Raw genomic sequence first — 11985 nt, forward strand, 5'->3', positions numbered from 1 at the left:
GTTTGACAAAGAAGACAAAGGAATATTTATTTTGTTTAAATGCACACAGAGAATGATTCCTCATTTACACAATTGTGGGTCAAAACAAAGAGGTAAAGAGTGAATTAGGTATGAGATGAAGAATAAATTTCTGTGTTAACAACATCAAAAGATTAAAAAAAAAATGTAGGAAATCCCCACCACCACCACTCTCAAAAGCTTTAGAAGACGGGCTGGGCCAGTAAAGGGTTCACAATGAGTGCTCTGCAGAAGGAAGGAGGCAGGTTGTTGCTCCTGAAAAGCATCTAGTCATCATTTTCCTTATGGTATCCTTGAGCTCCTGGTTCCTGAGGCTGTAGATGAGGGGGTTCAGTGATGGAGGAACCACCGAGTACAGAACTGCCACCACAAGGTCCAGGGATGTGGAGGAGATGGAGGGAGGTTTCAGCTGAGAAAAAATACCAGTGCTGACAAAGACTGAGACCACGGCCAGGTGAGGGAGGCAGGTGGAAAAGGCTTTGTGCCGTCCCTGCTGAGAGGGGATCCTCAGCACAGCCCTGAAGATCTGCACATAGGAGAAAACAATGAAAATGAAACAACCAAACACTAAACAGACAGTAACCCAAATAAGCCCAATTTCCCTGAGGTAGCCTGAGTGTGAGCAGGAGAGCTTGAGGATGGCAGGGATTTCACAGAAGAACTGGCCCAGGGCATTGCCCTGGCACAGGGGCAGGGAAAATGTACTGGCTGTGTGCAGCAGAGCATTGAGAAACCCAGTGGCCCAGGCAGCTGCTGCCATGTGGGCACAAGCTCTGCTGCCCAGGAGGGTCCCGTAGTGCAGGGGTTTGCAGATGGCAACGTAGCGGTCGTAGCACATGATGGTGAGGAGGGAAAACTCTGCTGAGATGAAGAAATAAAAGAAAAAGAGCTGTGCAGCACATCCCATGTAGGAGATGGTTGTGGTGTCCTGGAGGGAATTGTGCATGGCTTTGGGGACAGTGGTGCAGATGCAGCCCAGGTCTGTGAGGGAGAGGTTGAGCAGGAAGAAGCCCATGGGGGTGTGCAGGTGGTGGTCACAGGCTACGGCGCTGAGGATGAGGCCGTTGGCCAGGAGGGCAGCCAGGGAGATGGCCAGGAAGAGCCAGAAGTGCAGGAGCTGCAGCTCCCTCCTGTCTGCGAATGCCAGGAGGAGGAACTGGGGCATGGAGCTGCTGTTGGACATTTGCTTTTTCTTAGGACAGGGTCTGTTCAGAAAAGGAAAGCACAGGGAACAATTAAGACAGCCCCCTCTCAGCAAAGCCAGTGCAGTTTTCAGGGAAATCCCCTCCAAGTAAAGGCATTTTCTCTTCTCTGGTTTGTGCTCTCTGAGGGTGCTGTGAGGAGCAGGAGTTCTGCCCATGTGCTGCCAAGGACTCAGCTTTGCTCTGCTGCAGTGCAGACATGGAGTTGGTTTGGGACAGCTCTCATGGTCACAGGGGATGTCACGTAGAATCCAGCTTTGATGGAAAAGTTCAATTCCTGTGTTGTTGTCTTGGAGCAATTTGGGCTGCAGAAAAGAGGCACAGTGTACCCTTAAAATATTTTTTACTGAGTTTTTTATTTACAATCATAAAACCTGAGGGGTGTTTTCTTAGGGAAAATTTTTCTGATGACAAATCTGAAGAGTGTTGAGCCAGGACAGGCAGAAGGGCTGAACTCTCCATTGCTTATTGCAGAGCCAGGAGAACTGCAATGCCTCTCAGTCTGTTTCCCATCTGCCCTGCACTTTCCCTTGGGCTGCCTTGAAGATGACTTCACACACAGATTCATCTTTAAAAACCCCACCAAGATCTGTGCTGAGAGCAGGGCAGCACTGCTTGAAAGGGCAGCTCTGTGAAGTGTCCCCTGTGCCAGCCCAGAGGTGCAGCTGTGCTGGACAGAGCAGGACAGGAACCCAGAGAAGCCAAGGGCTGGGACAGGAGAGTGCCCACCCCCAAGGGAAGGCTCAGCACTGCCCAGGATCCTGTGCTCATTTCTGATCCTGCCTGAAATATTCATGTCTGAGAGTAAAAGAGTTTGAATTTCAGTGCAGCCTCCTGAACTCAGAGAACAATATTAATGCTACAATGTCTAAGCAGGAAACACATCTCAGGACTAATTCTTTTCCTGTAGCCCCTGTCTTTTGTGAGCTTTGCAAAAAATTCTCCATTCAATATGGTGTAGTGGTCTGGAGATGTGAGCTGGTCTGACCCTGCAACAGCAAGACATGGAAAAGATCCTCCCTCAGCTGCCAGGTTTGCTCCTTGCCCACAGCCCTTCTGCCCCAGCCCTGGCAGCAGCTCCCCGGGCCGGCTGAGAGCTGCCCCTGGCAGGCAGCAGAGTCCCTGCCCAGCACAGCACCCTGGGCTGCAGGACCCTGCTCTGCCCCACAGCCCTGGGCACCCCTGACTGCACCCCCGGCTTCACAGCTCTTCCAAAGTGCCCCAAAACAGCCCCTGCTCACCCATCCCATCAGCTGGGGCTGGGCCAGCTTTAGGAGATGCCTCCAGGAGCTGCCCCTGCACTGCCCTGCAGCCACAGACTCACCGGGTGCAGCTCTGCCAAGGTTCCTCCTGCAGGGAGCTCTCAGCCCTCCTGCCAGTGCTGAGCCCCTTGAAGCTCTGTCTGTGCCCTGCTGGTGCCCCTGAGCTGCCCTGGCAGTGCCCTCAGCCCTGCTGGGCTGTGCAGAGGAGCTGCTCCTGGGCAGAGCTGTCTCTTTGAAGCTCTTCTGGGTTGCCAGGAGCTCCCTGTGTGCCAGGACCCGGCCCAGCTCAGCAGCACAGAAACAGCCCCAGGCATTTCATGACCCTCCAGGGGGTTTGGCGTTGTTTACAAGAGACTCAGTCCCTGAGGGTAAGTTCAAACAACTTTTCAAGAAGTCAAAGTGAGATTGAAACACTGAAGTTTCTTGTAGTGCTAATGAGTCTCACTGAGGGACACAACTGAGAAAGTGTCTCTGGGTTCCAAATAGAGCAGGAAACTTCAGACAGTGATGGCAAAAATAGATAAGCAAGGGGCCCCTGACCCCCAGCCTCTGGGAAGGCACATCCTGTCCTTGCCTCATTCCTCAGGGCACTGGGATGTGGGATGTGCAATGCCAAGGGCAGGACCATGGGGTGGCACCTGCCAGGCTGCTGAGCAGGGACAAGGAGGCCATGAGGCCCCAGGGCTGCAAGGGGCACTTGTCTCTTCCTGGCATCAGGGCCACAGACAGCAGCCATGGCCAAAGGCCTGCAGAAGGTGACTCTGTCAGGGCCTTTCAGCTTCTCCCCATCCCTGTCTCCTCTCCAGCCCAGGCTGTCCTACGGTGTCCATGCCCTGCCCCTTTCCCTGCAGGCTGTCATCATCCCCCCGGCTGCCCCACCTGGCTGGCACCTTCCTGCACTGACATCTCTGCATCCTCCCTGGCTCTTCCTGCACACACAAAGCCTTGGGCTCATCCAGACTCCTTCTTTGTGACATATTGCACCACAACACTGACCTTGGAGGAAAATTTCTGACTTCTTATCCGCAGTCTAGGCCACCCCAGCTGCCCTTGGTGGCACTAGTTCTTTCTTAGGCTGTTTTCTGACAGGAAGAAAAGCTCCACCAGCTCTCACACCCCCCTTCCAGACCTCTCAGGCTACTCCTCTACTGTCCTCAATCTTCACACCACTGACCCCTGAGTCCTCAGCCTCTATATACGGGTCATGTGCTTGAGGCCCCAAATTCCTTCCTGGGAGATCTCTGGGACCTCTGCAAGGTTTTGGAAGATGACAATAGAGTGCTTTTATCCAAGGAAACACAGAGAGACACTTTTTTCCAAGGGTTGTCTTGGCAGAATGAGGCACAATCTCTTTAAACTTTCTGGCACAAGGGAGCTCTGAGCTCTGGGTACAGAGGGAGGTCCAAGTGCCAACCACTGGAGTGGGAGCTACAAATCCTCAGGGCTTGTGTTCTTTGGAGGGCCAGACACTGGTGAGAGTGGGGTGTGTGTGTGCACATGTAAGGACTTGAAGGGTACAATGAACTGTCTCAAAACACTGTCAAAGCAGGAAAATCCCATAAGGCACCACAACACATAAGCACTGGTGGCAAACAGGAAGGCCTTTAATTCCAAGGCCTAAAGGGAGGTGAAGCTTTGGAAGTAGCCCCCAGGACAGAATTGCACTGTGCAGAGTGTGGGAAAGAGCAGACAGCCCCAACAGGAAACCAGGGCTGGTAAGGCAGGTCTGGGGAACCCATCCAGACAAAGATTCCCACCTGCAGACTGGAAGCACACCGGGTAAAACTCCCACCATGACGAGCTGTGGGAAAGGAAGCAAGTCCTTGTAGATGTGCCAGCCCAAGCTGTGGGAACAGCATCTACCCCCCTGAATACCCGGGGTTTGGGCTGTATAAAAGTGATAGCCCAGAAGCACAACTTGGAGACCCTCCACCGAGCAGAGCAGAGTGAAGAAGGACCGGTGGGAGCCTCCAGGATCTCCATGGTGTGATACATTTACTTCATCTCTGTCTCTCTCTCACTGGCTTCTCACCACCCCCTTCTTCTCACTCTTTCTATTTCTTTCTCTCTCTCTCCCTCCTCTTTACTGTTAAATCAAAGCTGGACTGCTGACTTTGGCACATGGTCTTCTTTGCAGCTGAATTTGGGCAGAGGTGTCTCTTAATAATGGGAACCTGACAGTATCCATGAGGTTTTACAGTGTGGGAATGGCCACTAGATTCCATGAGGTTCCACAGAGTCACAGGGTCCATTTGGCTTCATAAGGCTCTGCAGTGTGATAATGGACCCTTGATTCCATGAGTTTGCAAAATGTCTCAGGACTCCTTCGGTTTTAGGAGGCCCCACATGTCACAGTGGCCCCTTGGTTCCATGAGATTCCACAGTGTCCCAGGAATCCTTTGGTTCCATGAGCCCTGCAGTGTCACAATGGCCCGTTGGTTCCATGAGGTTCCACAGTGTCCTGTGGTCCCTTTGTCTCTATGATGCTCTGCAGTGCCACAGTGGCCTCTTGATTCTATGAGGTCCCAAAATGTCTTAGGGCTCCCTTGGTTCCAAGAGGCCCTTCATGGCACAATGAATCCTTGGTTCCATGAGGTTCCACAGTCTCCCAGGATTCCTTTGATTTCATGAGGCCTTGGAGCGTCACAATGGCCCCTTGATTCTAAGAGTTTCCACAGTCTCTCAGGGTTCCTTTGGTTCCATGAGGCCTTGCAGTATCCCAATGGCCTCTTAATTCCATGAGTTTTCACATTGTCACAATGCTCCCTTGATTCCATGAGATTGCCCAGTGTCCCAGGGTTCCTTTGGCTCCAGAAGGCCCTACAGGGTCACAATGGCCCCTTTACTCCAGGAGGTTCCACAGTGTCCTTGCTGGAACACACAGGGCTGTAATGTTGTCACCCCTGCAGAGCTGCCTCCAGCTCTGGGCCCCAGCCCAGGAAGGACATGGACCTGTTGGAGCGAGTCCAGAGGGGACCAGCAAGAGGATCAGACGGATGGAGCAGCTCTGCTGTGAGAAAAGGATGAGAGAATTGGGATTGTTCAGGTTGGAGAAGAGAAGGCTTTGGGGTGACCTAATTGTGGCCTTCCAGTGCCTGAAGGGAGCCAACAAGAAAGATGGAGAGAGACTTTGGACAAGGGCCTGGAGTGACAGGACAAGGGGCAGTGGCTTCACACTGACAGAGGGAAGGGTTAGATGGGATATTAGGAAGAATTTCTGGACTGTGATGGTAGTGAGATCCTGGCACAGGTTGCTCAGAGAAGTTCTGGCTGCCCCATCCCTGGAAGTGTTCACGGCCAGGTTGGATGGGGCTCTGAGCTCTGGGTCTAGTGGAAGGTGTCCCTGCCCATGGCAGGGGGTTGGACTGAGATGCTCTTTAAGGTCCCTTCCCACCCAAACCATTCCATGATTCTGTGACTGGTGGGGCATGTGGTGGTTGGAGCCGACGGGCACAGAGACCCCAAAATGATGGAGTTTTTCATCCTGGGTGGAGGAAGGAGGGGGCAGCAGAACTGACACCTTGGACTGCTGGTGGTCAGACTTTGTCCTATTTGGGAGACTGACTGATCTGGGTGTGAGTGTGGATGTGCTGGAGGGCAGGAAGGCTCTGCACAGGGATCTGGACAGGCTGGATCAATAAGGCCAAGTGTCAGGGCCTGCAATTGAGTCCCAACAACCCCCTGGAACGCTCCAGGCTGGGGGCAGAGGGGCTGGAGAGCTGCTCAGCAGGAAGGGACTTGGGGGTGCTGCTTGACAGGGGCTGGATATGAGGCAGAGTGTGCCCAGGGGGCCAAGAAGGGCAAGGGCATCGTGGCCTTTGTGGAGAAGAGTGTGGCCAGCAGGAGCAGAGAACTGATTGCCCCTCTGTGCTGGGCACTGGGGAGGCCCCACCTGGAGTGCTGCTTTATTAAATCACAGCTGCCTCCAACTGGCTCAGTGGGAACAGAAGAGCAGTGCTCGTAGTTTGAATTGTGGTTCTTGGTGAAGATTTGATGGCATCAGGATTCCAGTTCTCCTGCCTGTAGGAAGGACAGAGTTTCTTTTTTGTGATAAGATTCATGCCTGGAAAGCTCCCCAGGCAGCCACCAGGCCCCAACATGGCATCAGGGCAGTTGGCAGCAGTCCCCTCAACACCTGCCTCCCAGCCCACGCCAAGCCACCACCTTACCCACAGCCCCAGAGCTGTCCTCCATCATTCCTTGGCTCTGGGAGCCAGAGAGTCTCAGGTTCCATCTCCCCACAGCCAACAAACCCTCAGGCTTTTCAGGGCCAGTACCTGTCTCCTTGTGGAGCGACGCTCAACAGTGTGGCGACTACCTTCCTTGGGAAAAACTCTGCTAGCAGCAGAAGCAGGGAGTGGAAGCACTCCTGCACACGTTCACACTTCACACCTGGCAGTCTTTCATGCAGGAAGCTCAAAATCTTTGGCACCTGAAGGGGACACAGGTGAGGAGAGTGCTGCCACGGTAGTGCAGCCTCAGCTGCCCTTTCCATGCCACTCTCCTGCCTTCAGGTGCCTTCAGGTGCCTGAGACACCTGGGTTTGGCAGGGAGGGATGGAGAGAGGAACAAGGCCTTCTAGGGCTGAAGGGCAGGGCAATCCAGCCACAGGCCACTTACATCCGTCAGGAAGAAGCACGGGTCATCCGTGGCCAGCCACAAAATCTCTTTTGCTATGATCCTGCGCCCTCTGTAAAGGTTCCACCCAAATGGTTCAACCCATGGACGAGGCTCTCCAGGTATCCATTGATAATTCTGGGCATCTTTCTGCTCCAGGGTTTCAAGGACGATGTGTGTCCTCTCTGAGCGTGTGAGGTATCTTTCGAAGGGCTGCGGCAGGAAGGAGGAGAGTAAAGATGTCACCCCAAGGCCCCTGCTGGTGCTGCTCAGCTGGGCAGCGAGAGCAGCCCTGGCCACAGGTGCCCAGCAGTGCTGGCAGCAGTGCCCACAGTCACTGTGTAGGGGAGGACGAGAGCAGAGGGTCCTTAGGCTGAGGCAGGAGGGCTGGGCTCATGCTCACGGGGTGCTGGCCCTGCACAGGACCAGGGCTCACTGCTGGGCAGGAGAGCTGCAGCTGCTGCTGGGACACCAGCAGAGTGCCGCCCTCAGACAGTCCCTGCTTGGGGACAGCAGGAACCCTCTCATCAGGGACACTGAGGCCCTGTCAGCCCCACCGATTCCGGGTGCCTTTGGCTCACAGGAGTGCCCTGCCGATGGCACAGACAAGAGTCTCAGCAACGGGGGAGCTCATTACCTTGATACCGCACTTTCTTCCGAGAGTCTTGCAGAAGCAGGTGATTTCACCTTCCACGTGGCGTGCGTATTGTTTGCCCCTTAGCCTGGTCCTGCCTAAAGAGCAGGGCAGACGTGCAAGTCAGGGAGAGCAGCTTTGCCATCAGGCTTTCCAAAGCAGCCCGAGATCTGCTTGGGAGATGGCAGGCCAGAAGGAGATTGTGGAGGGAGGGGGTCAGAGTGGGCTCCACAAACAGGCAGGGTTGAAGATGGTGAAAGGAGCGGGGAAGGAGAGCAGCAGAGAACAGGGGCAAGACTTGAGGAGAGCACTCCACTTGTGCAGCAAAAGAGAGCTGGGATGCTGCGGGGAGCAGTTGGAGGGGCAAAGGTGGTCAAGCAGAGAAGCAGAGCTGGGAGGTGATGTCTGTGTGCAGAGGGATGAAGGCCACTACAATGCCCCTGAGCTTTTTGCTTACAGATGAATTCACTGAGGTGCTCAACAGTCGCCCGACACTTTATTGAAGCTTTACTGAAGTTGACATACTTTGCTTAATGCAATACAGTTTATTATTTCAAACTAACACCCAAAAAAGAGTGCATCTGTGAATAAAGTCACATCTTACTGGGAATTCCTCTCTAAATCTGAGAAACCTGGCAAACAGCCTTAGCTGAAAATACCCAAACCTACGTGAGTTGTGCTTTGACTGCTGTGCTTACAGAACATCTGATGGTGGTAAAAGCAGAACTAGGGCTGTCCAGAGCACTCATGTTCTGTGCAGTCTCTAACAGGAACTCATGATGGACTTTGCTGGCCAGAAAGGACACGTCTGCTCTTTCCTGCAGTGTCAAAGTTACCAGGGATGTGTCTTCGAGACTAAAACCTTGCTTTAATGGACTTTGAGACGTAGACCTTGAGGTTTGGTTTGTTCACAGCCTCATTCTGTCCATTCAGCTCCCTCTGTTGGAGGCAATTCAATTTCCAGGGGAGGTCACCTCAGTTTTGAAGTTGAAGCCTCAGATTTCACTTTGGAAAACTTGGTCAGTGTGTTGGTGTCTCATGCGTGGGTGTTGTATGTGTTGGATTTCAGTCTCCCACTTGAGGAACAGAAGGTTTCAATAGACCTCAAGTGGCTGAAGCCCTGGGTTTGGCCATCAGGACTTGTCTTTCACTGCTGTGGTCTTTTAATAGAGCAACAGAGAATTGCAACAAAAAACTGAAAACATTGTAAATTTTGTTTCAGAATCGTTGCCTTGAACCTTTGGTCGAGGTTGGGAATGGTTTGTCTCCCTTGGCAGGGAGGGTCAGTACTCTTTGTCATTCTGACATGACTGCCCAGGTCCCTGATTTTATCGTGGCCAAAATACTGGGCTTGGAAACCAAACCAGGAGCTGGTAGGTAACAGCAGCTTGAAAAATGGGCTGATGCCTAATTGATGTGACAGAAGGAATGAAAGACTCGTGACAGCGAAGAAAAAAATTGGGCTTTTCAGTGCCTACCTCAGGTTAGGATGACTGCCTGTGTCTTAGTGGAGGAAGATGTTTTTGTAACTTTATTGAAACTTGTTAGTAAAATGTGCCTGAATTCCTAAGGAAACAACCACTGTGAAATCTTTTAAACCAAATGTAGATTTCCAAAGTGTAGAAGTTGCTATTAATATTTTGGCCATTCCTGTGGCATCTTTTTGGTGTGTGAATGACTTGAGAACAAGAACATGTTCTTAATTATAACACATTACCAGGTCTGTTTACTGTTAATTATTTTACAAGGCTGAGAGAAGAGTTTAAGATGAAAATTGTGGGGTTACTTGCAAAGTTTTTGGTAAAACCAATGCAGTTGAACCTGGTGGGGAAATTTGCCCTTAAGTTGGTTTTGGCAGATCTCATGAGTGTCTAAGGCAGAGGCCAACCCAACTGGAAAGAGCCTTTCAAGGGTGACTAAGATGTAACTAAATTACCTTTTTGGGACGGGGGGAAAGCTGATGTCAGGAATTAAATTTCCTTATGTTAAGCTTAGTAAAAATATAATAATATATAAATATTAAAATTATTTTAATGGTCTTATTTATGGGGTTTTGACTGCACTCATGTTAGTACTTCTGAGTGTTTGATTGTGACAAAAATGGAAAACTTTGTGGGTTTTTTTTTTTTTTCATATTTTGATACCTCAGTCAAGGCACTGACATTAAAAATCATTCAAAATTTTAATTCATCTTCAAACATCAAAGGAGATTTGAAATGAGGTTAATGAGAACAGTGGGGGGAAAAAAACAACCCGAGCCCAAAACCAAAACAACCCCAAAAACTGTTCATTTTTCCATTGTATTTTAAAGAAGGAAGTCTGTAGAGCAGCAGAAAACAGGACACGTGGGCAGGTGTGAAAGTCAGACTAGGGCTTGTTGCACTGGTTCCAGTGCTCTTTGCTTCAGTGTAACTGGTCATTTTGAGATGAGACTGGGGAAACTGGGCTGCCAGGGCACAGACCACTGGCTGGCCCCACTGGTTTTTGCTGGGCAGTGGGTAATTTCTGCCTCACTTGTCAGAATCAGCTCACGGTTATCAGGGAATGGGGTAGTGGTGAATTTGGCTTTCAGACTAAAATGAGGTTAAACTTACACATATTCAAAAGAATAAATTGATGTTGGAGTGCACACACTGAAAAATGTCAGTCCTATGACCGAAGCTCTTCCCGCAGTCGGGACACTCACAGGGCTTCCCTTATCAGTGCGTCTGTTGGTGTCCGGTAGGGCACTGGTAGGGCTTCCATTACTGGTGGGTCCGTTGGTGTTGGGTCACATTAGAGCTCTGGGTGAAGCTCTTCCCAATCTCCCCACACTTGTAGGGCCTCTCACCGGTGTGGATGCGCCGGTGGGTGACAACGTGGGAGTTCTGCTTGAAGCCCTTCCCACAGTCGGTGCAGCGGAAGGGCCTCTCATCCGTGTGCGTCCGATGGTGCCTTAGGAGATCTGAGCTGGTCCGAAACCTCTTCCCACATTCCAAGCACTTGTAGGGCCGTTCCCTGGTGTGGATGTGCTGGTGGGTGCGGAGGGTGGAGCTCTGCCTGAAGCTCTTCCCACATTCCCCACACATGTAGGGCTGTTCCCCAGTGTGGATGTGCTGGTGCTTGAGGAGGTCGGAGCTCTGCCTAAAGCTCTTCCCACATTCCTGACATGTGTAGGGCCGTTCCCCAGTGTGGAAACGCTGGTGTTTGTGGAGACTGGAGCTGCAGTTGAAGCTCTTCCCACATTCCCCACATATGTAGGGCCGTTCCCCAGTGTGGATGTGCTGGTGGGTGAGGAGGTGGGAGCTCTGCCTGAAGCTCTTCCCACATTCCAAGCACTTGAAGGGCTTCTCATTGCTGGGAGGCTGCTCAGGGACCACCAGCTCAGAGCTCCGCCTCAAGCTCTGGCCGCCTTCCCGGCACAGGCTGGCTCTTTCCTCCTCAGAGCACCCTGGGATGGCTTTGGAGCCCCTCCTGCGGGGGGATCTCCGGCCCTTTTCCTCCCCGCTGCCTTCCTGCGCCGGGGAGCCCTTCAAAACGGCCTCTCCCACCAGGGTCTCACGGGGGGATTTGTCCTCCGGGCTCTCCGTCCTCAGCTCGGGGCCTGGGGCAGGAAGCAAGAAGGACAGGCAGGGGATTTGCCTCCGGCCCACAGGGAAGGCCAAGGACATCCCCCCAACTCCGGCCCCGGCAGGACGGCGGCGCCAGCGGGGTTGTCCTGCAGCCGGGGCCATGCTCGGCTGACAGAGCCAGCACAACACCCGCCCAAAGGGACACTGACTGCCTCCTCACCTGCCTGGGGGGCCCAAGGCATCTTCCTCTTCCTCGCAGCCTCCTCCTCCATCCGCCCAAGCTTTGGGAAGGACAAATCCTGATGGGGGGAAAACAAGGGCTGAGCGCGTTGGCTTGGGGGTTCCTCCTGCCCAAGTCCATCTCTAGAACTCACCAGGCATCCTGTGTCCATAAAAACCTCCCAAACACCAAGATTCAGCCCAGAAAAACCCAAACCACCACCCAGATTCAGGCAAAGACCCCTCGGAAATAGCAAGAAAACCCTCGCCACCCCAAACTGCAAAAAGTTGAGATTCAGCTAGAAAATACTCCAAAATATGAAGATTCAGCCCATGAAAAGGTGATGGGGACTGAATTTAACCCTCCAGCAGGAGAGTTGTTTGATTTCAAGCTCATCTTCAAGGCGCACCCTGGGATTGGAGCCTTGGCTCTAATTAACCTCTCCTGTGCTGCCAAACAGCAGGAGCTGTATGGCCAAGGG

At 52.4% G+C, this 11985-nt stretch overlaps 2 protein-coding genes across 2 annotated transcripts; both read right to left on the minus strand.

Moving 5' to 3' along the window:
• Positions 1–229: 229 nt before the first annotated feature.
• LOC135406401 (olfactory receptor 14J1-like) lies at positions 230–1315 on the minus strand. The gene has a single exon (XM_064640798.1). It carries the CDS (start codon positions 1199–1201, stop codon positions 230–232), a length of 972 nt encoding a protein of 323 aa, XP_064496868.1. The 5' UTR covers positions 1202–1315.
• Positions 1316–10445: 9130 nt separating this feature from the next.
• On the minus strand, positions 10446–11461 carry LOC135405433 (zinc finger protein 239-like). The gene has a single exon (XM_064640129.1). The coding sequence runs from the start codon at positions 11444–11446 to the stop codon at positions 10478–10480; it is 969 nt and encodes a 322-aa protein (XP_064496199.1). The 5' UTR covers positions 11447–11461; the 3' UTR covers positions 10446–10477.
• Between the last annotated feature and the right edge of the window lie 524 nt (positions 11462–11985).

The sequence above is a fragment of the Pseudopipra pipra genome, chromosome W, assembly GCF_036250125.1.
Source record: "Pseudopipra pipra isolate bDixPip1 chromosome W, bDixPip1.hap1, whole genome shotgun sequence".
In the NCBI taxonomy this organism is placed as follows: domain Eukaryota; kingdom Metazoa; phylum Chordata; class Aves; order Passeriformes; family Pipridae; genus Pseudopipra; species Pseudopipra pipra.